The 26,862-nt window shown below is 38.3% G+C and overlaps 1 protein-coding gene across 11 annotated transcripts in view; it reads left to right on the top strand.

Annotated features, from left to right (window-relative positions):
- The window catches only part of LOC143179156 (thyrotroph embryonic factor), a 102,335-nt gene that overhangs the window by 42,419 nt on the left and 33,054 nt on the right, over nt 1-26,862 (top strand). The window contains exon 1 of one of the 11 annotated variants that reach the window (XM_076378247.1): nt 6,323-7,849. The exons of 9 other annotated variants lie outside the window; for them this stretch is intronic. In XM_076378247.1, the coding sequence (XP_076234362.1) occupies nt 7,540-7,849 (310 nt within the window). In that variant the 5' untranslated portion in view covers nt 6,323-7,539. Of the gene's footprint in view, nt 1-6,322; nt 7,850-26,862 lie in introns of those variants that run through there. One more of the 11 variants, XM_076378248.1, reaches the window with a different exon arrangement.

Below are 26,862 nucleotides of genomic sequence, written 5' to 3' on the forward strand. Positions count from 1 at the left end.
TTGGAGGATACCATTTTCTGCGAACCTCTGCGTCGTTTTTGTCAATCAAGATAAAAGCAAAAATAATGAAGCAATATAGGACCTCGATTCTCTGAAGCATCTTTTCGATAACTTGCTTAATTTTCTTCATCAAACTACTATTGCTTCACTGTTTAAGTCTTGATCCATGTACTCGATCCACTGCAGTCTTATTATTATCACACTCAATATACATAATCTTAAATAATAGAAGTTTAGAATATTGGAAGCCCAGTCGATATTCTACTGCGGTCGAAATGGCTCAATTTTTTCAAAATGTTATTTTCGATTTTGAACTGAAACAAAACTGATCCAAGTATGGAGTCTGCCAGGATGCTCATCCACCTTTGTCGATCGAATCAGCCGAAAGGTTAACAATGGCGTATCCACTGGAACTTCAAGGTTTGTATTATATAATCCCTCGATCCCTGTGCAATCGCGTTTTACCGATTTACATATTCAACGTGACTGTTCTGATTGAACGGCCGTAAGGGTTGCAGTCAGCTCGTTACACCGTTTACGTAACGCCGCTGCAGGTGGGTCGCGGTTACGATCGGCTCAGTCGATAATTGATACCTGCAAATCTATCTTAGTAATCATAATCGGAGACACATAGCCAGAGATAAGCCCGATGTCCTGCCCGCGCGCAGTTTTACCGTCGGCGTTCCCTTTCAGCGCACACCTATTACCATTTTCTCGTTATCGTTCAGCGCGCGCGTAATCGGCAACGAAAATATTTTCCACCAGCCGATAACCGGGTTAACTGATTATATAATTACATTTACTCGTATTCCAGGCGTCCTTCTCGCGACACGTTCTATTTCAGCTTCGGTTCTCGTTCAGGCGACGTCGTTCGATAATTATAAGCTAAGAAAACTGACAACGCTAATGAATGCACCTCGGGCGCGTAACGAGCCTACGCGCGAAAGAATCGATCGATTGTCTGCTCGATGCCTAACGAGCTCGACTGCCCGCCCGTTTTCTTGACCTCCTCTCGAAAAGCTGTGCAAAAATTGGTACGCATCAGGCGCTATATTAACGCGTCGACCGCTCGTTAGCTTCGATTTCGAGGCCAGTCATGAGGTGATACTCGCTTCTGGGAATATTATCTTCTGATGTGATGGTGGAAGAGCTGGTGAATGTAGCAGGGATCGGTATTTCGTGGCGGCGAGGAAAACCAAATGGGTGATCTGAACCCTGGATTCTGGGTATTTAAGACGATGAACGAGTAGAACTAAATTCTAGGAAGTAAGTACGAGTGTAGTGTTTATTCTACACTTGTCACAGACTTGGGTTATTTAAAATAAAAATACAAAATAATGTTTTCAAGCGAGTAACCACTTCAACTGTTGGTTTACATGTATTCTTACATTAGAAACGGTACATTTTACATTTTAACTCTGTTTGTTCTCAAAATTGTTTCAAACATTCCGTTTGAAAGGCATCCATATTGTAGTAAACCTATCACCATGGCAAACGAAAATAATTACTTCACAGATCTTCATCGATCTTCATTAGACATCCAAAAACGCCTCTGTTGCGTGTATAAGAAAATTTCTTAAGAAAAATAATTTCTTTCTTCGACTTCAGTTCTTCAGGGTTTTGCTAGTCGAACACGCATCAGATGGATCGTTTTGTTGACGATGATGTTGAGTCGTCAGGTGTCGGTGAAACACACAAGCTCCTTTTGCGATCTGTTAACGTAAACATTTCGCGATGTTGGCAACATCTGCTCATCATCTGTGTAATTGTTGAGGAGGAAGCTCATTCTCTGCCTATGATATGCAATTCCCTTTAAAGAGAAGCGTGTCATGGAAACGCTTTTAGAATCGTCTACCTACAACTTTCCACCACAGAAAACAGGCTCAGTGAGCCTAATAAAAGTTTTTAAAAGCGAAATATCTACTACCTATATTTATGAGCATAGCATAATATGTCTATCCAATCAATATCAACTCGTTTATTATTTGATCACGCCTCAAATAATTATATAGCATTCGTCTATCACTCAGTTTAAGTCATTTCAAGTGAAGTCACTTAAATGGACTTTAGGGTGTGGCATAAGTTGCGTAGAAACTTAAATAAATTTCCTACATGACCTAGCCAAACATGTTTAGCTCGTCTTAATAGTTTGTTGGCCGAGACTGTAACCTTTAAATTATGACAACTGTTAAATCATGAGCATAAGCCTGACCTAAAGAAGATTTCGATACGAAGGAATTCGAATAAATCGTGAGAGGCGACGTCGGTGACAGTAGAATCAGTGGTCGAGGCCCGGGCAGACGTGAAACCGACGACCACTTTCGGCAGGTCACTTTCTCCTTCTAGTGAAATGTTGTCCTGACGTCCCCCACAGTGACTCCTTTCTCGTTTTTCTGAACAATGGTCATTCCAAATTTTCGTTAAGTCGGTCACAAAAAGGGGAACACTTTCTTTCACCTGTAATCCCCCATTAGACAAATGTCTATGGGTTAACAGGTCCGTGAATATCATTTTTAATGGAATCACTATCGTGAGTACTCTCAGTGCCCAATATTTTAGATTATTATATCGTTTCAGACACTTCTGCTAAATACACTTTAACACTTACGAACTGTCTTACGTAACGTTAGTGTCAATAATATTGAATTACCAAGGTAGCGAAAATGATTGATAATTTTCCATAAAACAGTTCATTCCCTAGATTTCTGTATTTAAAGGATTAAAGAGATGTCTTCCATCTCTTTTATCACACATGATGTTGAGATGAGAGGATAGTTTCGATTCATGAGTTATCTCCGAAATCATCGGTTACGAAATATACCAAGACCTGTGCCGCAGTAAATCGGTCGAACCGTTCGCCTCTTCTTTCTGTCCGCCGCTACTCGTGGTGCTCCGGAGTGAAAGGAAGCAGCAGGATCAACAGGTTGTCTCGATTCCCATTTCGCGTACCATCGTTAGAGGCTGTAGCGACAGCGTAACCTTTAGCCAGGGAACGAAAGCGTCTCTACTCGCATCGAAATCTCCGGAATGGGTCGAATCGGCGGACATTTTGTTCATCGTTGATAACACAGTTATCGCATAAGCTTACACCATATAGGTAACGCTCGTTAATCCTTCTATTACTGAACTTACGTGAGGATGCATAACCGATGCTCCGTGACATGCATCGTTGCAACACGCGTGGTGCATTGCCACGTTTCAGTGAGAAAATCAATGGAAGTGGTGAACGAGGCATGGATCATGGATTACTTTTCTTTCCATATCTCAAACACAAAGACAAATTGTCCCATAGTATACATAACATTTTTAGCTCAGAATAGCCACCCAAATATGTTGACAAAGTTCATCGGTTGAAATCTGAAACACCCTGTATATAGCATGTAATAGTTATTTTTATTTTATTTGAAACTTGGTTTATACATTTTTATGAATGCGACTCATTATATGGCAGGGTGTTAAATTCGATATCCATCGAACCTAAATTGTATGTAATGTCATCCTGTAGCATTTAAACGAAGCGTTCCTCATAGAGCACTTGGATCACCAAAACGTTCAATTATTGATCGCAGAAAATCCTAGTCCTGCGTCGATTTCGAATAAATTCTCCGCGATGGGGCTATCATCGGTTATTATAATCACATTAGGGTAACGATGGGATTGAGTGTGAAGTACCAGATACTCAAAACCAACCATAAAGACAACAAAAGGGAAAAGGAAAACATAGAGGTTAGAGATCGCGTCCGAGAAGGGAGGCAGCGAAAAAGGAACGAAGAAAGGAGGAAGGAGGACGAAGGAGGAGAAAGGAATCCTTCCGTGAGCCGTGCGAAGGCTGGCTGGCCTCTCTTCGTGGTTTCCGTGTTCGCACAACAGACGTTCACGATGTACGGGGACCGGTTCACCGGTGATTCAGAGCTTTATGCCTCTTCCAGCAGAATTAACGTTCCCGTATCTTCCCTCCTCCGGCTGACTTTTTTCCCTTTCTCCGACTGAGGGAGCGACGGAGAGAAAGGTCGTCAATGCAAACGAAAACGAAACGGAAACTTTTCCAAGCCCGCGTAACCACCAGTTCTTCACGAACAAGCGATTATTTCCTTACGTTCGATAAAGTACATGAAAGATTGGCTCGGTATGATTCCAGAATTAGGAGTGAATTGGATCTTTTGTACATTAAAATGGGTTATGTTGGTGTTTATATTGGTACTACATAGTGGTGGGAATTTGTCAAATTTTAGGTAACTTTTTATATTGTATCTTTTTTGATTTTTGGGAGTTGGAAATTTTGAAGGATGAAAGATTTATGTTACCAGCATTAAGTCTTCTATATTTTTGGGACGAAAAGATACTTCAATGTACTTTTGTTTTTTATTTGCACTCCCTGCTGTAATAGAAATCAACAGACTTACTCAATTATTCGAACATCGTGTATCATAACGAGTTCAGACAGTCTCGGTTCTACTGTATTAACCGCAACGTGAATGATCTCAACACCTCCGACAGTAGCGGCATAAAACAAGCCACTTTCTACCTTATGGACTGTTTACAGCGTCCCAGAGGGAATAACTGAATTTCATAATTAACCCAGAAAGAAAAGAGAAGGAGACGAAGACGGAAGACGTCTCATTTAGCAGTCGTCTGAAAGGTGGTCGAAGGAGCAGATGGTGATAGGTGTCGGTGCCCAAGCCGCGAGCCATTAGAATCTTTCGTCGGGAACGACGAGGAACTCTCACTGTGCCCCACTCGAGAGCCATCACGAAACGGTCCTTCCTCTCTCCCTACCTCGATTCGCTCGCCGTCTCGGCATTTCGCCACTTTCGATTTTACCTGGCCGAGCCATGGCTCCGTGCTCCGTGTTACCGTTAATTTCATGGATCGGTCACGATCGAACCACGCACCAGGAAGTGGGTCGGAGCGACGTAGAAAACGGGGACAGGCCGCCGTGCTGGTCCTCACGATCTAACGTCGCGTTCCAATTTTTCTTCCCTTCTTTCTTTCTATCGTTCTTGCCGCGTCACTGTCTTTCGACAAGAGCCAGAGCAGGAAGTCATTCGACAGATTCGTTCCTCTAGTATTTGTGGACGCTGGGGTGACTGGAGCGTGCGCTGAAAACTTCACCGTTCTTAGGGCTGAGTTTTTAAGTAGAATATTCCCTTTTGCGGTCAGAATATCAAGCGAAGACTGTCGGTTGAGGCAGATATTGGACAGCGTCCCTACGTTTTTAGCGGCGATTTCAGATTCTTTGTTATGAAGTGTATTTATGGTAGAAAGTCATACTGATGAAAAAATTCAACGGGATTTCGTAGTGGAATTCAAATTATTTACACTTATTGATTTGTGAGTTAATCTTGGTAAATGGGAAGTATCTAAGCTATTTTTAATAGTAGGAAGTTAAACTATTGAGAAGTTTAATTCTAGAAAATATAAACACGATATTTAATTTTTTCGTTTGCATCTGAATAAAATGTTTGCGGCGAGATTAATATAAAAAAAGTAGTTTAAACTTGATATTTATATAAATAAATAAATGTGCATTAAATTCGCTGTTTTATACTTAAAAATGGCACAAAAATTCTTCAAACTCTCAATAGCACCCTTCGTTGCTTTCACCTCGCAAAATCCTTCCCGCCCACAACGAAGCAGAACAAGAAACCCTGCAGGGAAAGTTAGCAATATCCTCGAGTTTCAGGCTTCTAAGAAACGAGAGTGAACCGCGTCTTTACCAAAGGTGCTTCAAAAACGTCATCTCTGCTAGCGTGAGCAGAGTCACGTGTTCTGAACAATACAGGTCCCGGGCACGTTTTCTCGAGCTTCTCGCTCCTTGCGTTCTGCGTGCAGGGGTTTCACTGCCGCCAACGCGGAAGCCCCTCGGAGCCACTAAAATCGTGGCGTCAATTGGCCATTAGCTGGAGGAAGAAAGTAGCTGCGAGGGAGAAGCTCAACGGCGGCGATTGGAAACGAGGAAGCGAAGGACGAACGAATCTGAAAGAAGAATCGAAAGAAAGAAATAGGAAAAACAGAGGACAACGAGAAAAGATAGGAAGATCCCAGGCACCTCGGAAAGGAGTGTCGCAGAAGGCGCGTGCGGAGGGGCGGAAGAAGGACAGAGGAGACCGTGGGTGTAGGAAGCGAGGAAACGGCGGAATCCTAGCTGTGTCGAGAGGGGGGATCACAGGGGCGCATGGTGGGGGGTGGGGGCGGGTAAAAGCGGATGTTTGGCGAACACGGCAAGCAGGACGGCGGAGGAGAAGCATGCGTACGTACCCGCGAGAGAAACTCATGGAGGGACGAGGAGCGCGGTTCCGCGACCGCGAGGGAGAGGGAAGAGAGCGCGCGAGCGCGCGGTGGTCGAGCGGAACGGAGCTGGGCTCGCGAATAGTAGTCAGTGTCTTTCTGGACGCCGGAGCTTTGAGCCACGGCACCGCTTTTTCCCTCTCTCTCCCTCTCTTCTCGTTCCTGTCTGTTTACCTGTCCGTCTTTCGCCACCCCCTCCTTCAACCCCTAGATCCTCTTTCTCCCTAGCCGCCCCCGTCCGCGGGTTTCCCTTTCCGCCCTTCCTCGTGCAGCCTCTCCTGCTCGTAACCACTCGATCCCAGGACGACGTCGGGGCGCGTCACCGTGTTCACTCTCCCCACCCTATGAGAACGCGGACAGGGTAGCCAATCGGAGCACCGCTTCCGGCAACGGTGACGGCCCAATGGGCGACCACCGACGACGGATAGACGCTGACGATCGCTGATTTTGACAGTCGACACACGACAACCGCACCGTGCTGCTCTCCTTCCGTGCGCGCGCGCGCGCCTCTCTGTCTCTCCGGTCCAGCGACGAGGACCGCGGCTCGCCTGATACGCTGGGATTTAAGGACTCAAGTGTTTACTGTGCTCTGGCTCCTAGTCGGCGTCAGGACGTGCATAGGTCTGGTCCTAGGCCTGGACCCTGCGGGTGCGGCGAGAACGGACTTTGGAACGCGTCGATTTTCGTACAGTGACGTCGGCCGCGAAGGAGAGGAAAGAAGGAAGGGAGAGAGAGAGAGAGAGAGAGAGAGAGAGGGGAAGAGGAGAGAGTTGGACCACGAGATAGTTTCGAGTACTGAATGTGTTAGACTTTGTGGAGTTGTATTCTTGGAACGGTGATCGTTTCGAAGGTTAGAGTTTGTAAGAGTTTCTCTTGGGCTATCCAAGGATAGAAGAGGATCTAGGAGGATCTACGCAGTTAGGGTTCGTGTTTCGTGGCTTCTGTCTGTTCCTCTCTTGCTCTGTCCTCCGGGCGAGCGGCCGTCCAGTGGCGAGACTTCGAAGATGACAAGCCACGCTCGGATCAAATAAACGCGGATGCAGAGGGACGGGCAGACAGAGGCAATCGCGACGCCTCGGTAGTGTCGCTTATTTCTACTGAGACGGTCGGACCAGTTCTCCGTCGCGTGTGAGTCGTTCTCGAAAGACGGTCGCGACACGGGGACTGTCGATCCTCTCGACTAGACTGTGCACCAGACCTGTGAGTCAATCGCGAGATAGACGGACTTAAATGTGCGCGTGAAGGGAACCCATGAGCTGCGCTATGGAGTACCAGCAATTGGCGCCACCGCCGGTACCAGGCGTGCTGCACCAAGCGCACCATCAACAGCAGCAGCAGCAACAGCATCAGCAACAGCAACCAGTGCAACCGCCGCATCCCCATATCGTGGTAGCGCCTGCGCATCAACAGCAACCCCAGCAACCACCGCCGCCACCGTTACCGCCCACCTCGCACGGGCATCAGGTGCACGCACCACTTCCGCCTATCCACGAGGACAGCACCAGCTCGCGTTGGACGCAATACCAGCACCTCTGGAGGCAGCATCATGTCTACGTAAACGGTAGGAATTCTTACCTTCGGATTTATGAGGAACTTTGGTCTATTGAAATCTGTTTTGATGGTGATTTGGGAGGTTGCTCTGTCGTGGTGGATACAGTTATTTCACGCGTCATGTTGAATACTTGTCCTCGGCTTGGCCTTTGGATTTGATTTTGTACCAGGAATTGTGTCTTTGGTGAATAGAAAATATTTATTTTTTATTCATTATGAAGACCAGTTTTGAAGATGAGTCTCTAGCTTGACTTTGTGTTAGGTCTGACACGTGAAATTGAATTTGACGTTACTCCTAAATATATAAATATCGGAAAACGGAGAATGTTCAAATGACGAACTTAACTGGGACCAAGTCACAAATAGCTTAATACACAATGCACGCCTAAAACCTTTTTTCTTTTGTTGCTTTTGTTGAAGGTAGAGCTCTACACAGTTCATTCTCGGAAACTCCTTTATAGTAAAATTACGACATCGTTCGATTACGTCATCCGTCATTAAATACAAAATACAATGAGGTATGAATATTGAAAACCGGTTAACGTTCTCCGACAGTCGCGTGCCAAATCACGCTAATTTTGGCTTCACGCGTTGGAGATATCTTGAAACTTAATATAAAGCGTCTTTTAGCAAAGAATATTTCGAGGCATTCTAATGGTGTTCTTTATTCATAACGTAGATACAACCTTTTACAAAGTATCAAGTGTATAAAATTGTCAATTATAAATTACATGACATTTCCTAACTTTCACTAAAAGACATCAACCTCTATTGAGTAATAATACTATTTAATGTTAATGTCATTTTGATACAAAGTACCAAGTTATCTTTGTTAATCTCTAAATTGTACTGAGTCCTTTTCTAGTCAGTCAAACGAAAAACCTTCCTGAAATGATGAAGAGAGTAGTATACTGTTCCAAAATTAACTGAATATTATTAAGAAGTATATATAAAACTTTCTAGTAATAATTTCAACTAAAAGTGAGAAGTTGCGTTATTTCAATTTTCTGTGCAAAATGTCAGTTTCACGTGTACCAGCACAATATCTAAAGTTGTAGTATGTGGAGTGCATGTGAAGCTTGTACTCCAAGATGTTTATGACGAATAAATGTAGAAAGTATATAGCTGACTTCAGATTTAGAGAATTCGACGTGCGATAAATTTAATCAGTAACCATAGAAATATTGTTATCTAAATGTGGTCGGGAAAGCCAGGAGGCGGAAAAGAGACAGAGTGGTCGCGAAATGGGAACGCCCACCTGTTGCTTACATCAGGTTGCCCACATTTTATCCGTAACTATCGCTGAGTGATCCAACGATAGGCTTGGATCATAACTCGTCGGGAGACTTTCTCCGCGACTTTTTCCTCTCGGCTTCTTTGCAGGATAAATCATTACTTCATTGAGTTATTAAAACTCTTTCCCTAACCGGACATTAAAGACATATCCACGCTTTAATCAATGTCTCCAGCGATGAACGTAGATTAAGATTAATTGTTAGTATTTTAAACGGTAGAAAATTTACGAGTATCGAATAAGTAATTGGCTTCAAAATATTACTCCGTGAAATGCAATACTCCATACGTGTTCTTTCGTATTTGGGCCGCTCATTTGCCAAACCAATTAACTCCACAAAACAGAAGTATATAATTTATTAGGTTGTTCATTAAATTTTATGGATTTTATTTTAAAGTTTGTATGAAAGTAATACGACTATAACTTTTTTTTTCATTGAACTATTTGTTGTCAGAGTCTGTTGCTTTCCACTATTTCTCCTGTAAAAACTGGATTCTATATCTGTTGAATTTTGAGGGTTCAGATTTACAGTATGCGTTGACTCAGTTTTTCACTCCATTGAATTTTCGAAATGATTGCTCTCTGAGAGTGTTTTGCATCATTTAAAACGAATGATAATTAGGAGGTGTTGCATCTGCAGAATAGACTGAGCGTGGAACAACTTCCTATTCTAACTTACAAATCAGAGTTTGCCCATTTCCAGCTGTTTTGTAAGCTTACTAGGCAATTAGGTTGGATCTTCTTTCAACAACAGTAATATATCATCTGTTTTCGTTCCTGCTTGCCTTTCACTGCGTTTTTGTCGCTTAAATCAAAATCTCCATTTTTGAATCGTTTAAACTACCTTTTGCACATATCTGCAGATATTGTATCCTCAGTATAGTCGTTTTCAAGAAATCGTTCTGTTCCTACAACCACTTTTTTTTCGAATTAGAAGTCAGCAGAATGCAACCTCATCGAAGGACTGAGAATCTCGAAACGTTTTCTTATAATAAGAGAGTCAATCTATAAGAAACCCCCAGAATTTAGTAAACGACCTAAGGCACTAAAATTTAAAAAAATTTTAAAAAGTGGAGTTGATCACTGTAAATGGCTCATTTATATATCTGATTGAAAAAATGTGTAGATGTCTATTAATTTATTTTTAATTTAACACAGTATTCGGGAACTGTTCACTGGTATAAATTCAACTTTACACATTCAAACCAATACGTTTATTTGTATATGTTTGTTTGTATTTTTATTCAAAATTTTAATTTGAATATTATTCGAAAGAATTTATTTAAGATCTCATTTCCCCTTGGTAAAACGTATTTGAGTTGGTATAGCCGTAAATCGTTGAGGTTATTCTTTTTGTTCTCAGAAAACTCGTTTAACATACTTTCTCCGCAAGCTAATGAAATTTACAGAGATATTCAAAAAAGATGTATAATGGAATACGTTCATATTCAAATTCTTTTTTCTCTATTTTTAAATTTTATTCAAACATTTCGAATACTTGTACTTTTATTATACTTGTAGGTACATTTTTTTATTAACAAAAGAAGTTTCTGCTTCAGATGAGCGTTGTTCTATTTATTCCATTTAGATTTAATTTATAATTACAACGATTAAGTACATTAAAGTGATATAAATAGCATCTATTACATGCATGGATTCATTTATGAACGTCAAATACGTTTCTTGTTGAAGAATGAATTTTTATCGTTTGCTTCATGAAGTTTCATTTACATTTAACAGTCATATGCCAGAAAAATAAGGCGATAATAAAACAATTTAAAGCACTACCCAAATGATAACAAAATGATCATAATATGATAAGAAATATAACGTATATTTTTCATTTCTCGCCTCACGAAATTAGGAACTTTTCTAAAATAAGTTATTTTATACCTAATATAAATTAGTCCAAAATTAGGTAGCCACAATCTCATTAATTATTACTTTCTAACACTGAAAATAAATATCCTAGTTGGTGGTCACACTACAGGTGAATTCTCATTCACCTCTGTCAAATTATTTCGACCTCCTCTTTTGAAGCACGTTAATGCATAAATAAAAGGGAACAAGGTAATTCAAAGTCAGTAGGCATAATAGAGAACGCCGCGGAGCTTTCACCGAAAACAGCCTGACAGTTTAAAAAACCAACAGGCCTGAGTTGGCTGCCGGTAAAAGGATCGAGCACTTTCGACTTCGCAATTAGTTAGCGCTTATCACTTTTTAGTCTACCCGCGGTGCTTTGCGAGTGTGACTTTATAGTCGTTTTCCCTCCATCGTCGTTCCCTATCACGAAAGTTATTTATCCATGTCGAACCGAATTAACGGGTTCGTACATGGAGCGTGAATGAATCATACGCGTGTCTCGTACACGCGAATGCGCGAATTCACCTATGCTTCTATCCTACTTGCGACGGAACCGACTCAAGGCTATTAACATTTGCATCCTCCCACGTCGTTCCCTCCCTCTCCCCTCTCATCCACCAGTCTCGTCTCTCTCCTCTCGACCGGTCGTATTCTTTTGTTCGAAAAAGAAAAGATCGTCGGAAAAGTACGGAGCTTCTGTGGAAGTGCAGAGAAGAAGACTCGTAGGGAAGACATTTGAAATGCTGTTTGAGGGATTACGTTAGTGTGTTAGTTCGGAAGGAAAAGCAGCACTTACGGGGTCCTTTCAACGCAGCTTCTTTGAAACAATGAGGTTCTGGAACCTCGATCAATTTTTGAGAGAAGTAATTGTCTCGGAAAATTCGGTACGAATTTTTGTTTTTTAATATTACTATTGTTTCATCCACACTTTACAGTTTATGGGTGTAAAATTAGTTGCAATCTATTGTACGCTATCGCTCTTCTGGTGCAAGTACAACAAAAATAAACTTAGACTGTATTAAAAAACAACTCTGACTATACTATACAGTGTTTTACTCCTGTTAATTATATGTAACTGAGTTACATTGTATTATTTGTATACCTGTTCTTCTTTTTCTCAATTAAATTGACCGTATGGTTTCCGTTTTAGAAATGAATAACCAAATGATTCCATTTCTGCCATGAAAATAGATTGTTTATTTTAAATTTGAAGAAATTGCAAGTCCAAATGAGTTAACCGAATATTACTTACCGTGAAGCAAAAACAGAAACTATTAAGAAAAGGTGTGAGTCGAAAGTACACGAGTTCTGTCTATAAAACCCATTCCAAGAGGCGCGTGGAGCACTTCGCGTTAACAGAGGTCAAGACACCAGGCAGAAAGATGGATTCAGGTCATGAAAGCGAGAGGGGAAAGAGAAAACTGTTTAAAATCTAATTTCAGACAGGGCAGAAATAAACGCAGGCAAAGTTATTTCCCCGTTCTCCCATCTGAACGTCCGAATAATATTCGAGTCTATATTTTTGCACGATGGTTGGATACTCTTTTCGTGAAAGCGCTGATCTCGAGTGCGAGTTTTCTCGTTGATGAGTCTCTTTCGACGTGGAAACCGATGTGTTTTGCGAATCGAAGTCACAGGTCGAACTCCATCTTGCGTCACGGAACTATCAGTATTCCTGATATTAATTTCCAACGACGCGGACAAATATTCTTTAGCCTCACACCTGAAGTTACGCTGCTGTAAAGCATGCTTCCACGTGGCTCTATTCTTCAGCAGAGTTGCATAAAGTGTGCCAGAAAAGATACAAGTGTAGACGTATTCCTTTTGTTTAAGTAACAGTACACAATTCTATATATTTATTAGTAGACTATCGATTTATGGAAAGTTTTAATGTACAGAAAAGTGTCTTTAATTAGATTCTATTTCTCTAAGTTTGTGTACGAAAATAGAAATTTACACAAATATCTGAAGTCTATTTATCATATTGTGTTGCCATGAAGTAACAATTGTTAAAAATATCAACTATGAGTCTAAAATATTTTGTCATCCAGTATGATTCTAACGAGAACGAAGTGAAATTTTTGGTCTTCGTTGTATTTCTAAGGATGAGGAAAAAGTAATCTAGTATAAATCTCGTGGTGTTCGACTTCCCTAGACACTAGACGCTTTTCGATTCGTCCAGCGCCAGTGGTCGCAAATATCGTCGCTGTGTCTCGCAAAGGTCATTAGAATCGCGAAATTGCGTAACTAACGGCGTGTTCCTGATTAAAAAGTGGATATTTCGGGGAATGACACGATCCCCGGATTCATTATTGTCCAGTGGGCGACAACGTCAAAGCGCAGGACGGGCTGGTCTGCCCATCCCTAGCATTGTGCCCCTTGAGCGACTTTGATATCCATTGTGTTCGGCGATAATTCGACGAGCATAGGCGAGCGTAGTTGCAACGAGCTCACGAGGTCGTTCGAGGTTTAGAAGAGCTGTGTTTAGTCATGCGTTAATTGCTGAACGAAGAGCCAGTATTATAGAAGTTTGCTTCTTCTTGAGAATGATAATTACTACATATTTTTGCAGTTTACCTGTTTTGAATTATAGCGCCTTCTATTAATATTGATGCAAAGATACGATGTACCATTATAATACGTAGATATAAAAAGTATGAAGAGTTAACCTTTGAATATTTCGTGGGAACAGTATTCATCGAGAACTTGTAGATATTAATGAACCGATACCATATTAGTCGAGGGTTAAATTGCGTCAAGAAACTTGTCACCAATGTAATCCACTATTTCAGGGTAGCTCCCTACATACTTAAGATAATTTCTTAAGATGAGGAGGCGAATGAGATTTTGCAACAACTTTTCACCCACATAATCACGTAATTATATATTATTAAAGTTCCTACTTCATGAATATTTTATTAGATCGTATGTCCATTTCGTAAAACGAATCATAAATCATTCTCTTCTTAATTGCGCACATTGTTTTGAAAATTTGTTATAGGGATGCTGTTGAGACATGGTTTCATGCACATTTATTTTATATATTGAAGCTCTTATCTTGAGTACTCATAATCAATCATCTGTCAATCTTCGTCTACAAAACTACTAAAAACGCAGAAGAAACAATTTTGATCTCTATAATGTTGAATCAGAGTATTAATAGTTTCTCAGTGATTGTAAATACACTGTAAGAAACTAAAAATGTTGGAATTAGAAGTCACTGAAGGCTTTTTAAGAAACAGACAAGTGGATGAAGAAGTTCTAGGTCAGACGGCGTACACTGTATAAATAACAAAACAAGTAGTCAATCCAAGGATAATAATAGTGGGAATAGTAAAATTCACATTTATATGCAATAAAGTATTAACATGCTTAGAGATTAAAATTATTTTCCGCAATTTGAGAAATCGTAGCGAACGATCATGAAAAATGTATATTAATAAATGGTAATGCAGTAATTGGTTACCATGATGAAAAGGATAAATGATCATTCCAACAGGAGTATACGCTTATCATTGCAGATTTAATTTCGCGCTAGGATTGACTATAAATCAAGTCGCTAAATAATTTTTGTCGTTAATTAACATGATCCTCGGTGGCAAAAAATTAAATAATAAATGAAGTGTCAATAACAAATGACTGATTTAAGTCCGTAATAAGATTGGTTTTACACCTTTCACTGTCAATTACCTTAATCCCCAGTGATAGAAAATTGGATAACGAGTGATATCTAAATTGTAAGTGATCGATGTAGATATGTATACAGTCAGACAGCGTCGTGATTACATTTTTCGACATTATTGATTGTGAGCTTTCGTATTGAAGTTGGATAACAAATGATATCTAAATAGCAAGTGTTTACCATATCCCCTATGGTCAACGTTACTTTTATATTTCCCATCATTGATACTCTGACTGCCAAGTCACTCATATACTGGTGACAGTCTTATTTGCATAACTGTGAGTAATATGACTTTATGCGATTGCAAATGATGTTGAGAAGTTTTAACAGAGTTTATTAAAGGAAGGGAAATACTGTGGAGTAGAGAGTACAAGGACGAATCGACTACAGTTATGTAAAATGAAAAGTCAATGAAAACCTCTATGTACGGGTATCACTTTATTATTATTATTATTAAGTAGTATATTTAATCTCGATTACAAAAAGTCAGTAACAAATCATATCATAAGAAACGTAAATCACAGGTTTATGATTAAATTGATTCTAAACATTCCGTATTAGGTAACATATCCAGAATTTAGATAAATAAAATCTGCCATCAGTACACAATCAGCGTAATTCCATTTTCTGCAGTACTTTTACATCATTCATCCTCAATTATCGTACGATTCGATAACAGAGAAGTAGATAGCGAATCGAACCCAAACACTTATTTGACAAAATCAGTTTTACTGTTTTTAATCAGCTCTTTCTCCAAAATTAGATAACGAATAGAATACTTCATCGGCATTGTTTTTATAGATTTCAATCATAGATCTCGATAATAGAAAATTAGGCAACGAATCAAACTCACAGTAATTAAAAATTGATTTCACATATTTCTCGCCATAGTCGAACTGAATTCCCAGTGTCTCTACAGCGATGCTCTACAATAGATGCGTCGAGCGTGTCGCAGCAAGAGTTAGCGTTTCCTGAAGACCGTGGCACATTGACCGTCACCCGACCTTCTCGAAGGCCGTGCTTTAATCCCCGGCCTAAACGAAGCCGTAAGAAATCGCTCTGTTCTCTCGGTTGTGCACGCTTCTGCTCGCGTTACGCTGCCTTCCTCGTCTGATGCGCGTGTGCACGTGTTTTTGTTGCGAGGCTACGCCTGGAATCGATGCGCGTGAATACGAGTCGTTTCTGATGTGGCGTTAAAGTTTCACGTTTCAGGGTCACAGTTCTGCCTGTCGAAGGTTTTTCAATGGAATTGCAGATGAAATTCCAATCATAGCCCTTTAAGATATGCTCGAGTTTAAGGAGAAGCACTACTTTGTAGGTCTAAGAAAATAAATACTTTGAAATTTGTTTATTTAGATGAATATTGACTAATAAATCGTTTATTTGCTGAAACAATAGCATTAGTACAAACTTTGTTGTTTTTTTAGCTTTAATCAAACTTGCACTAAATGACGATATTGTGTCAGGTTCCTGAAAGTCAATGAGTGATTTTTAAAGGAGGACTTTTTTGAGGATTGGTACACAATATTTTAACTTTATTTCTGTAGATTATTATTTGAATTACTATATGGCAGGATTACTTGCCATACCTTGATAAGTTTTTTTAAGTTTGGTCAATTTTAGTGGAGGATTAAATTATCCTAAATCCCTGCTTATTTTAGCAACTTCGCGAAGCCATTCAAAGTTAGTCTATTTTAAAATGAATCTGGAAAATGACTAACAGTAAGCTCTATCAGCTCTTGCGCTTTAATAAAATATTCTACCTCTATAATGGAGGTAGGAGAATGGGTTTAATTAACCCATAATTAATTTAATGGGGCATTTAAATTGTGACCTCGCTAAGGGAGGGGCACCACCCTGAGGCGTCAAAAGATAAGTACTGTTTTTAGAATTTTTTTTCATAGATAATTACTAAATGAAAAATTTAGTCTTTCTGAGACAATGTAAATGTAAGTTTCAGTTTTATCTTTCAATTTTTCAAAATTAAAGGCATTATAAAATAGTGGTGTTATTCACTGCTGTCTCTTCGTGGAACATCGATTGCTAGTTGCCATACTTTTTTGGTGTCTCAATTATGGGATTTTTTTATAAGCAATTGAAGTTGATTTCTTGAAATAAAAACCATTGTTTTGTTTCAACCTGTGATCATTTTTACAATGATTAAAATCTTTGAAAAGTCGTATGCTATATTACAGATAATAGTTTTTAGTTATCGTCCTTGTCAGTTAATTAATTAATTTTCTACCTTCATAATGAAACGCTCAAATTGAACATTGATCGAATGTTAACCGTAAACAAGATCAGAAATTGTCAGTGGCTGTCATAAACATAATCGTCGAAAAATTACTTACCTCGAAAGTGACATTTACTTCTGACAAAATAATTCCTTCGTCAAATATTTATCTGGTACAAATATAATTAAACAATAATTTAATGACCCAGGAGCTAAATTTGATTCAGCTTTCACTGCTTTGACTTTCACTAATTGTAAGTGGCATTTACTCACGTTCGAAACCATTAACTGCTATCATTTTTCAAGAATTTTTCATCAGAGATTTATTCGTCGTCAGAATATTTTGAACTAAAAATACTGACAGAAATTTTCGTAGAAATTATTACTAGAATAGCTCGTTGTTTTAGATTTCTCTCTTTTAATTGAATTATTCTTACATATAATACAGGGTGGGACAGCGAAAGGGGAAGATTTATGGAAGATATTGTTTACAAATCTTCTCGTTTTACTGCTCCACCCTGTACAATGATTAACAATTTGACAAATCAACCAACAGCGACAGGCCAACGAGATCGAGCAACGAAACGCACGTAACTTAAAAACATTGAAATTCGGAATACCGGAACCTAAAAAGGTGACACGATAATGAGGTGCCTTTTGATTATCTGCGCTTCCTGTTACATTCATTACGACTGATTATTAAGAGCCTCGATGCATAATCATTATCGATGCAAGCGTGGCTCCATGTAGCCAATAACAGTCGTCCATACGCTCGCGTTCTTCGTGTCCCTGTCCACGTGCGTCTCGCTGGAATACAAACCAACAATTATTGCACGCCGAAGAGGAGTGGGGAATCGCGCAGCAGATAGAGCGCAGTTTATTTCTAGTTTTATGCAAACGCGGTGGATGTACACTGTCGATCAAATGCGACTCTATTTGCGACTCTTGACGATCCTTGCCAGTCTTCCGCCTCTATTTACTCTGGAATTACGTCAGATGGTAGGATAATGTGAAATTGAGTAATACACATTCGATAGAGAGTCTTCCTCTCGTGCGTTTCTTGTCGATCATTGTTTTGATATTGCTTCACTGATCTCACAAGTGTTGGTTTTTTAATTCGTATTTCTATTGACGTTGTAACGAGATTATTTGGTATATTCGAATAATCCTGGAATTCTATTTGAACGAACGTCTTCTTTATTCAAAGACACTAGGGTATATTAACTCTTCACCTGAGAACCAATCTGACCCAAGACCTTGTTTGTCATTTTCCAGTAGACCAGAAAAACAAATATGACTGCCCACCTCTTAATACAGTATTTGAAGTAGTTTATAAATACTATTAAATCTCTTTCACTTATAATATAATTGAACTAGATTTCTACTAATCTAATAAACTAAAGAGAAAGCAGTAAGGTGGTCTATAAAATTGAATTTTCGAAAAATGAAGTTAAACTAGTCCCATTTTCAGGTACAGACTCAAACTAGTATCTACGCAAATAAAATACTGTATTATCTAAATAATCATTTTTTATATATTCCACTGTCATAACGCCTAACAATAAGTTTGATCTCTCCTCGTGAAAAGAATGAACTCGTGAAACGCGAACACCGCAGGTGCAAACGTAAAACTCGATAGACTCTATTCCCGCTGCTCTACGTCGCGTTAGAGGATGAGCAAAGATAGATATCTAGCGCGGCGAGGCAGAGGGAGGATGTTGCATATATAAAGAGTCGCGGCACGCGTGTATCCACGTGCTCGAGCGGAGGGAAGCCGATCCGCGAAATTGGATTTCGCTCGAGCGCATCGATCGCTAGGAACATGATTACTCAGGAGATTTTACGCTTCCATTTTTTCCCTCCCTCGCTCCCCCTCGTTCGTCTCTGTTCACGGACGCTGTTCTAGCGCTTCACGCGAGTCACGGAGAATCGTTTATCGATGTCTAAGATATGGACTAGGTTTTCCTGTTCCTTGGTTCGCGTTCCTCGAAGCAGCGTTTTCAGTGGAGCTTTATTCGATTTCACTTCTTTCAATTTCAGGGAGATTAACCCACCAGTGGTAACGGGAGAGTCTTAAGGAACATTAATTTACTTAATTTCTTATTTAGTTTCTTTTTGTGTCCCGATTTCTACTTATTGCGTATTTTTCTTGTTACAAGTTTATACAGTAGTTGTAAGAAACGTAATTTTTAATTGTTTGAACATTTACGTGGGTATTGCACGAGCCTGGGGCTAAATAGAGTAGAGTGTGAACGACGAAAAAGTTTTACAGCAAGAAACTCATCTGTAGTTGTAACTTTGATGGCGTCACAGTTGTTTGTGCTAGGGAGTAGCAACTGAGTTATTATTCAATAATCGAGGGAAGAACACATCTGCGTTGAAAGTTGTTCTATAAGGTGATTTGTTACTTAGGATTTTAGGATATAATTACTTGATATTTTTTACGGGAGAACATTTGTTTGTATCCCTGTTTACGATGAGTAAACACTGAAATGGGTAAAGATTTCATTTCTTAGTTTTAGTCTTAGTTTTATAGAGTCATTGCAATTCCATTTGGAAATATAGATTGTAAGGATCTATAGAAGGTTCACAGTTTACAAGCTTCGGTATATTAATTTCTACAAATCGTTTGCAGATATTTTTCGTCTCAAATATAAGAAGTTAAGTTAGTATAAATAACCCTGTGACCCCGTTATTGCAGAATTTTTCGAATTCCAATATCATATGAAAAGTTTCCACAATATTGCTTACTGCATTCAACTACGTGATTATTATATATCTGATTATTTTTAGCAGTATAAAAAAAGTAGTAGCTACAGATATGTATCTTTGTGTTCGTATACATATATGTAGATAACGTTTGTAAATAGATTTATGTTTCTTTACTATATATTTACGTACACATACACGTTTCCGCAAACGAGTATGTAGTTATCTCATACGTCGATCGCAGTCAAAGGGTTAAGGAAACAACTTTAACGATTATGGGTTTAGCACTTGATGCAAACGGTGCAAACACCGTAACACATCGTCGATCAAGCTTCTGTTATTAGTTTTATTTAATAAAAATATTTCTTAATTTGCAGGACTTGTAAATATAATCAATAAAGCATGCCATTGTAGTAAAAACGTGAAAATTCTTCGGTTTCGTTCGTAACAAATTAAAGTGCAGCACTTTAAAACTTAGCGTACCAAGTGGAGTCACCTAAAATGTTTGAATCTTCCCTTTCTTGAAAATTCTTTTAATCTGAAGCCTTTGAATTTTCAAATATTTAATTTCCAAACAGTTTTAAACGCAGATCACTTTTTATTACTGTAATTTCGTGTAAAGACACGCATATTATTGGTCGAACAAGTATTACAAGATTTAAAGGCAGGATTCTGATTAAAACTCATCATTAACACATTCAAAAAGGAAAAGTCTTTAACAAGCAAAACGTAAAAATTAAATGGTAAATATGATGGAAAGATTACTGTTCGGAAATTTTCAGTGAACTTAAAATATACATGTGTCTGGTTAGTTTAATTCTGGTACGGAATTGTGATCGAATTCTTGTACGGATTCCATTGATCGTTAATCGATTTTTTAACCTCAGGACGATCGTACATGTATAAAATTAATTAACGTCTCGTTTTTGTTTCTTTCTGGTTTCAGGTAAGCAACACACATTAACGAAATAACTGACAATCAGCTTAGTAGCATGTAGAATTCCTCGGATTCATGTAAGTAAAATATTCCACTTCTCTTAGGTGGAGGTTTTTTATCCTTTCTCAGTTTCTCAGGATTATTTACTTTCATTTATAATCTGGCGCGTTACAATCCAGGGATAAAAATTGTAAAAAAATACGACTAATTATTAAAATAGTGTAGCATATACAAAAGGCTAGAAACGTGTACACACATTTCATAAGTTGATGGAATTTATTAAACAAAGCAAAAGATACTCAAGAAATATGTTAAAAAGTTAACAGTTTTAGAGATATTGATCTTTAAATTATTATAATAGGTAGACGTGGACAGTTTAAAATATTTTTGACTTTTGACTTTGTGCAAAGTTAATGAAGCTCGTACTCTTTTTGAGTATTTTTATAATACTACAAAATCAATATTTATGATACTACGTCTTTTATGCATTATATGTAATCAGGTAAATATTCCCACGAAAATGAGGCCCAAGTTACTTACATATCTCTAAAGAATTAATTAACGAGCATTTGATCACTGACAATTTTTTGCTTTTTTCAATAAATTGTAACGAAAATGAGTTTAAAAAAACATAAATTTATGGATAAATTATCAGAAATGGTATCATCTGGAATTCTTGATAAAGTCACTTCGAAGAAATTTGTGGACTTTAAAACTGGAGTTATCATGTTCCCTTTTACTCTCTTACTTTCTGGCATGTGCTTGCACTGTTCAGTCGACTTAAAAGATTTACTGAATTAAATTTTTTATATTTATCTAATATTTTCATATTAATTGAATACCATGGTTCGGAAAATTCAAAGTTACATTAGAATCAGAAACCTTAATAATGCATAATACATGCCTTCTGCCTGCAATAACATCGCTTGGAAATAAAAAGGATATCAATATATTCCATATACGAGGAAATACTAACGTACTAAAAACACACTGATTAATATTTTAAATTCATTTCATGCAACGGTGCATAAAATTACAATAACTTTTTTGAACAAATAATCTTGAACGATTGACTCTTAATTACTGACTTACATAATTCTTACATACACTAAATTTTTGTTTAATGAATTATTACTATAAGATTATGTTTTCATATACGTACTCAAAGCTATATTTTTCAATGCTATTTATATTTTTTTACTATTAAAATTTAGAGTAACTATTTACTTACATTATTCAAGAACAATGTGCCTACCTATTTATGAAGCACAGTAATTCTAGTCTAAAGAATATACGAATAAATTTCGTGCGTGGTAATAAATCATTATAAACACAAAGGCTAATATCTAGTCAAGGATTAGTAATGATAGTAATTAGCTAAATAAAATACTTCTTTATTCGAACGAGACCCAATTCAGACAGCCTCTAACTAGCAATTTGCTTCAGAAGTGCAGAGACCTGCGACGAGTGAGCCATTTCGACGAGGAATGTACTGAAGGAACGTGTTAGAGCCTATAGCGATTTTGATAGAAGTACCGCGACGTAAATAGACAGTCGTGTTATCGAACGACCCGACTGCACGATAATGTCGGCCTCCTCCAGGACCTCGACGATAAACTTTTCGCTCGCGTCTAATACAGTGTCGGGAACGGGCACTTTTACTCTCGCTAATTAAAATTTCTTGATCTTCGATCATCGTCTCGACACCTACTCCATTCGCCGCCGTTCCGCCAGAGCTTCATCGAGGGTACGCCTTTTAAGACATTCCCAGTGTCCCCGTCTTCATCAGACTGATAGGAACTTTCGTAAAGGCTCCTACGAGAGAAAGAACGCGTCAAAAATCGTGAAGACTACAGTCTGTTTAATCAGCTGTCGATCGTGGAATATTTCCTGCAGGTTGAAGCTTTTTTTCTCGTAATTTCTTTCCAAGGCTATTGGAAGAGTAATGGAAACCTTTTTTTATGAATCTTGGAAAATTTTATTTTTGCTACGTGTTTCGAATTGTTCAAATAGGGAATAGAGAGACGTAGGAGTAGAATATAAGATAATATATAATTTATCATAGGTAATAGTAAATGTTTGTTATCCGCGGATATCATTTTAAGTCTCAATTAAAATCATTTCTGATTTCAGAATATTTGGTTTTATTTATTGGTTTTCAATTCGTATCGCTTCGATTTTATGAAGTTCATATGGACGATAAGTTGTTTAGGAATTTCATGACTTTTGTCGGAAAGCAAAATTGAAAGCGTCAACATTTTCTCGTAGAATGTAATCGATTTCATAATTTTTTCACTTCGACGTGATTTTTTTTCGATCCTGTGCTCTGACCTTGAGACAGGTCACGCTGAATCAATGTCAAGGTCGTGACGTTTACGTAATCACGTAACCTCTTCTGCAGCATGGCCGATAAGCGCTTCTTTCTCTATGTAATTATCAGCCTTAACTAATAACACTTTAATACCACGCTTGATGACACGATTGAATGAATCATTTTTAAAAGTTCCAACATCCAATGAAATGAAATATGAAATTAATCAGAAACTTATTCCAAAACCAAAAACTTAAGCTACCGATAACTTTTCCCAATGGAAGCATCAAAATACCCCATCACAAGAAAATTTACTTTCTTTTTAATCTCAACGTACAAAATTTCCTTTAAGCCTTCTATCCACAGTTAAAGCGTATCAGAAATAAACGATCCAAGTTTACAGTTTACAGGTACCGAAAGGACGTTTAAGAAGTAAGAGTTAATCTTTCAATACCCGAAAATCTACTCTGTCCAAAGGGGACTCTTTCGCAATTAACTCTGGTCGATCATTACAGAGTTTATTTCCACAGCGAAAGTCTGTTAAATCAGACTTGTGTGGAAACGTTGCCACACACCGATCGTACGCTGTAATCTCGCCAAAAACGCGATCAATTACGTACACAGCAAATTACAACTGTGCTGTTCGTGTACGTGCCTCGATTTTCACGATCAGTCGTGTGGGACTGCGGTTCGCGCGAGTGCACGAGAAGCACAGTTTCTTTCCTTTCGTCGCGTGGAAAGTGAAATTGCCAGAGGACGTTGCACTCCTGGCGGGATTTACTTTTACACGTAACGCGCATGTTACGGTGTCTTCGCTGAACCGCTATCGTGAGTCGGATAGCTGTCATACGTCGTTCCTTCAGTTCGTACCAATTCTTAGAGAAAGTTCAGGCGTTCATTCTTTCTTATTCTTTTCCTCTAGGAATTTCCTGGTACTGCTAATAAGTAATTTTTATTTAATAATCACCTGTTGCATTCGCCACGTGATTGAAAAAGGAAAGAAAATATATTGAGTCATGTTTCATCGAAAGTCTCAACATCTCCATTATACTGAAAAATCGTATTAGCAAAAATTCTACTTCGAATTTTGAATTAAATCCAGCAACTCATTGGAACGATGTTCTTTCCTCTTATAATAACATTAGGTGGAGAAAGCAATGTAGATGATAAATGTAGACAGACTGATCTTCTAAGTTCGATGTTTATGTAGGTATTATTGTACATATAGTTCGATGTAGATGTCATATGTCACAGTATTAAAATGCGTCAACTTTTATTAATTATTTCTGGATAACTATACGATAAATCTATTTCATATTTTGCACAAGAGTTTCTTGTAATCCAAATTAGGTGACCTAAAAAATTCGAACGAAATCGTTGACTTGTGCGTTTAGCAGAGAACCACTTTAAAAAAATGTTTTCACTTACAAAATACTGGTTCGAAAAGACACAAGTCCATAAGATAGTATTAAAGTTGAAAACTCGAAACGTCAATGTGTAGAAAATGAAAACAGGTGACTTCAGTCATTTTGTTTTACCACCATAAATATATTTAAGTCAGGATCAGCGATGCGTTTCGTAGCAGCCGGTTGTAGTACTTTACAGTGTCACTGTCGATTATAAGCACGTGCCAACTGCTTCCCATGAGCGCTACTTTTTCGTCGCGATAACAACCGAACGCGTAACGATAACGTGCGACTTAATTAGCTACTCGTACGGTATACAGACAGTCGAACATCTGGAAACGAAGATAAAACCTTGTCTTTGCTGCTACCGTTTTCAATTTACTGTTTAATACAACACGACACGCGATGAATTCTTACGCAAATTCAATTACAAACGAAATTAGGTAGCTTATTGTTAAACTTTGTTAGAAGACACTCGTGTTTCAAGAATTTTTCAACTTGGGCCATTTTCTACGTAAGGAACATCAAAACATAACTTTTATTACAAACTTAATACTTTCTTCTAATCTTAAAAAAAAATTCTTTAAGTTGTTTACAGCATTTTTTTTATAAATAATTTCGAGCTGAAGGTATAGAAGTAGGAACAAGTACTTTTATAGAGGTTTTAAGAAAGCTACATAAATATTACTGTAAAATATACTTTATACTAAACTGTTTTGTCATCGTACTACGAAAAAGCAGAGTGATTTGATTATGTAAACGATTTTAGAATCACAATGTATTTACATATTTAGTTGCTCAGTGTTACTTTCTAATAATGTGTCTGAACAAAAGAACGTCTAGGGTCAATTCATATTTTACTCTATGCAAAGGACGACTAGCCAATGACTCACTGATCCAAAAATTATGCATCGCGTTCTGAACGAGACCGTAACATTGCAGTATTTTTAAACGAGAAAACGAAACGTCACAGGTGTCGTTAAAGCATAAAAATACTTGCACAGTGCACCATTGACGCAAGGTAAAATATGATCCGTTTCGATTAGTAGCTATTATTCATTCTAATTCGATATTACGCCTATCGCCTATTTTCCTTTTTTTTGTAGTCAACGTTCTATTTATTATCAATCTCACTGTTTCCGCGAAATGGCAGATAGTAATTAGTGAAATCACTGTTGGCAATGACACGCACCAACGTTTTATCATTTAGATCCTGACGCTAACACCACCGCTACTAATTATACAGTAACTACGTACCTAGTCGAACAAGATCAATTTTTATTTCGCTCTATATAATGTTCGTTAAATACCGACATAATTGCCCTAACGCGGGGCTGTTGATTGACATTCGATTTAAACTTGAAAAAAATTGCAAATGACTTCAACGACACCTATAAAAATCTATTAAGATTGTCAAGATTTTAATGGATTAGAGGCTCACGAGAAACGAGTTTATGAATAGTTTCATGACGTGAGGAATGTAACAACGAGTTTGTAATGAAAAAACAGTGTATCTCTAACAAAAAAACTAAGAATCTGTTTACAGACGTCGTATATATAAAGTGTTCGATAAGAGATGTCAAAAATTTGGAAAGATGATTCTACAAATCAAAATAAGATGAAGATCAAGAACAATGAAACTGAGTTTGAGTCTTCCTTCGTAAGTTATTAATCATTAAAAAATACACCTGAAATCCTATAAAATGTGTCTGACTTGGCGACTTACCCTACTAAAATCGTTGCGTCTGACTTGATCTTTACTCGATCGCTGCGTCGGCAGTAGAATAACTTACCAAATCAGACACATTTCACGCACTCAATAACTCGAAAATGAAACCTCAGATGCTATATCCTCATTTTTCAATTTCTCCTTATTTTAATGGGGCCATTGGATAATATGAATTTGAGGTCGTAAGCTTGAAACATTTTAACCCATTAACAGCCAACTTTTTTCCCCGAATTGTTTGTAGATTCTCTAGATTTTAGTTATGTTCAGTGGAATCAATTAGACTCTCAGCTGGGTAATTAATCCATTTTCATTGCAAATATGACTGTAGTTACGTCTTACCCAGTTAAGAAGTTAAAACATATTATTAAGATAATATTAATTGTGACTATACACGAAAAATAACGCGAACCCAAAGTTATTGAAGTCCCTCATACAATTTACAAAAGTACTCTTCTAACAAACCTGAATTTACCAACATCAGTAAGAGTCGCCTTTACAGATTTAACAACGCTGCTCCTACCATAGTCAAGCTACCTTTCTTAATTTAACAAAGATCTGTAAATCTTAAACAACAGAGCTTTCCTAATCAAGCTATTGTCAAAAAAGCATAATTGTTTCGAGGATCGGTTTGCATTCTACGATCGCGCAACTCTCGGTCTCGAATAGGCGTGGAGCCTTTTTTCCTCGTTCGCCGTCATAATCGGCCGCGTTGTACGCCTTTAACGCACGCCGCGCCGCGGTAGAACCGGTTACAGTTTCTTACGTTACAGGAAGCTTCGGCGCGCGCAATTTTTCCAACGCCTCCTTTTTACTCGCCTCGCTTTTGTCCTTTTGCCGGCCCGATCCGCGAGCGTGTTTG

This window comes from Calliopsis andreniformis, chromosome 5, assembly GCF_051401765.1.
Source record: "Calliopsis andreniformis isolate RMS-2024a chromosome 5, iyCalAndr_principal, whole genome shotgun sequence".
Taxonomy (NCBI): Eukaryota; Metazoa; Arthropoda; class Insecta; order Hymenoptera; family Andrenidae; genus Calliopsis; species Calliopsis andreniformis.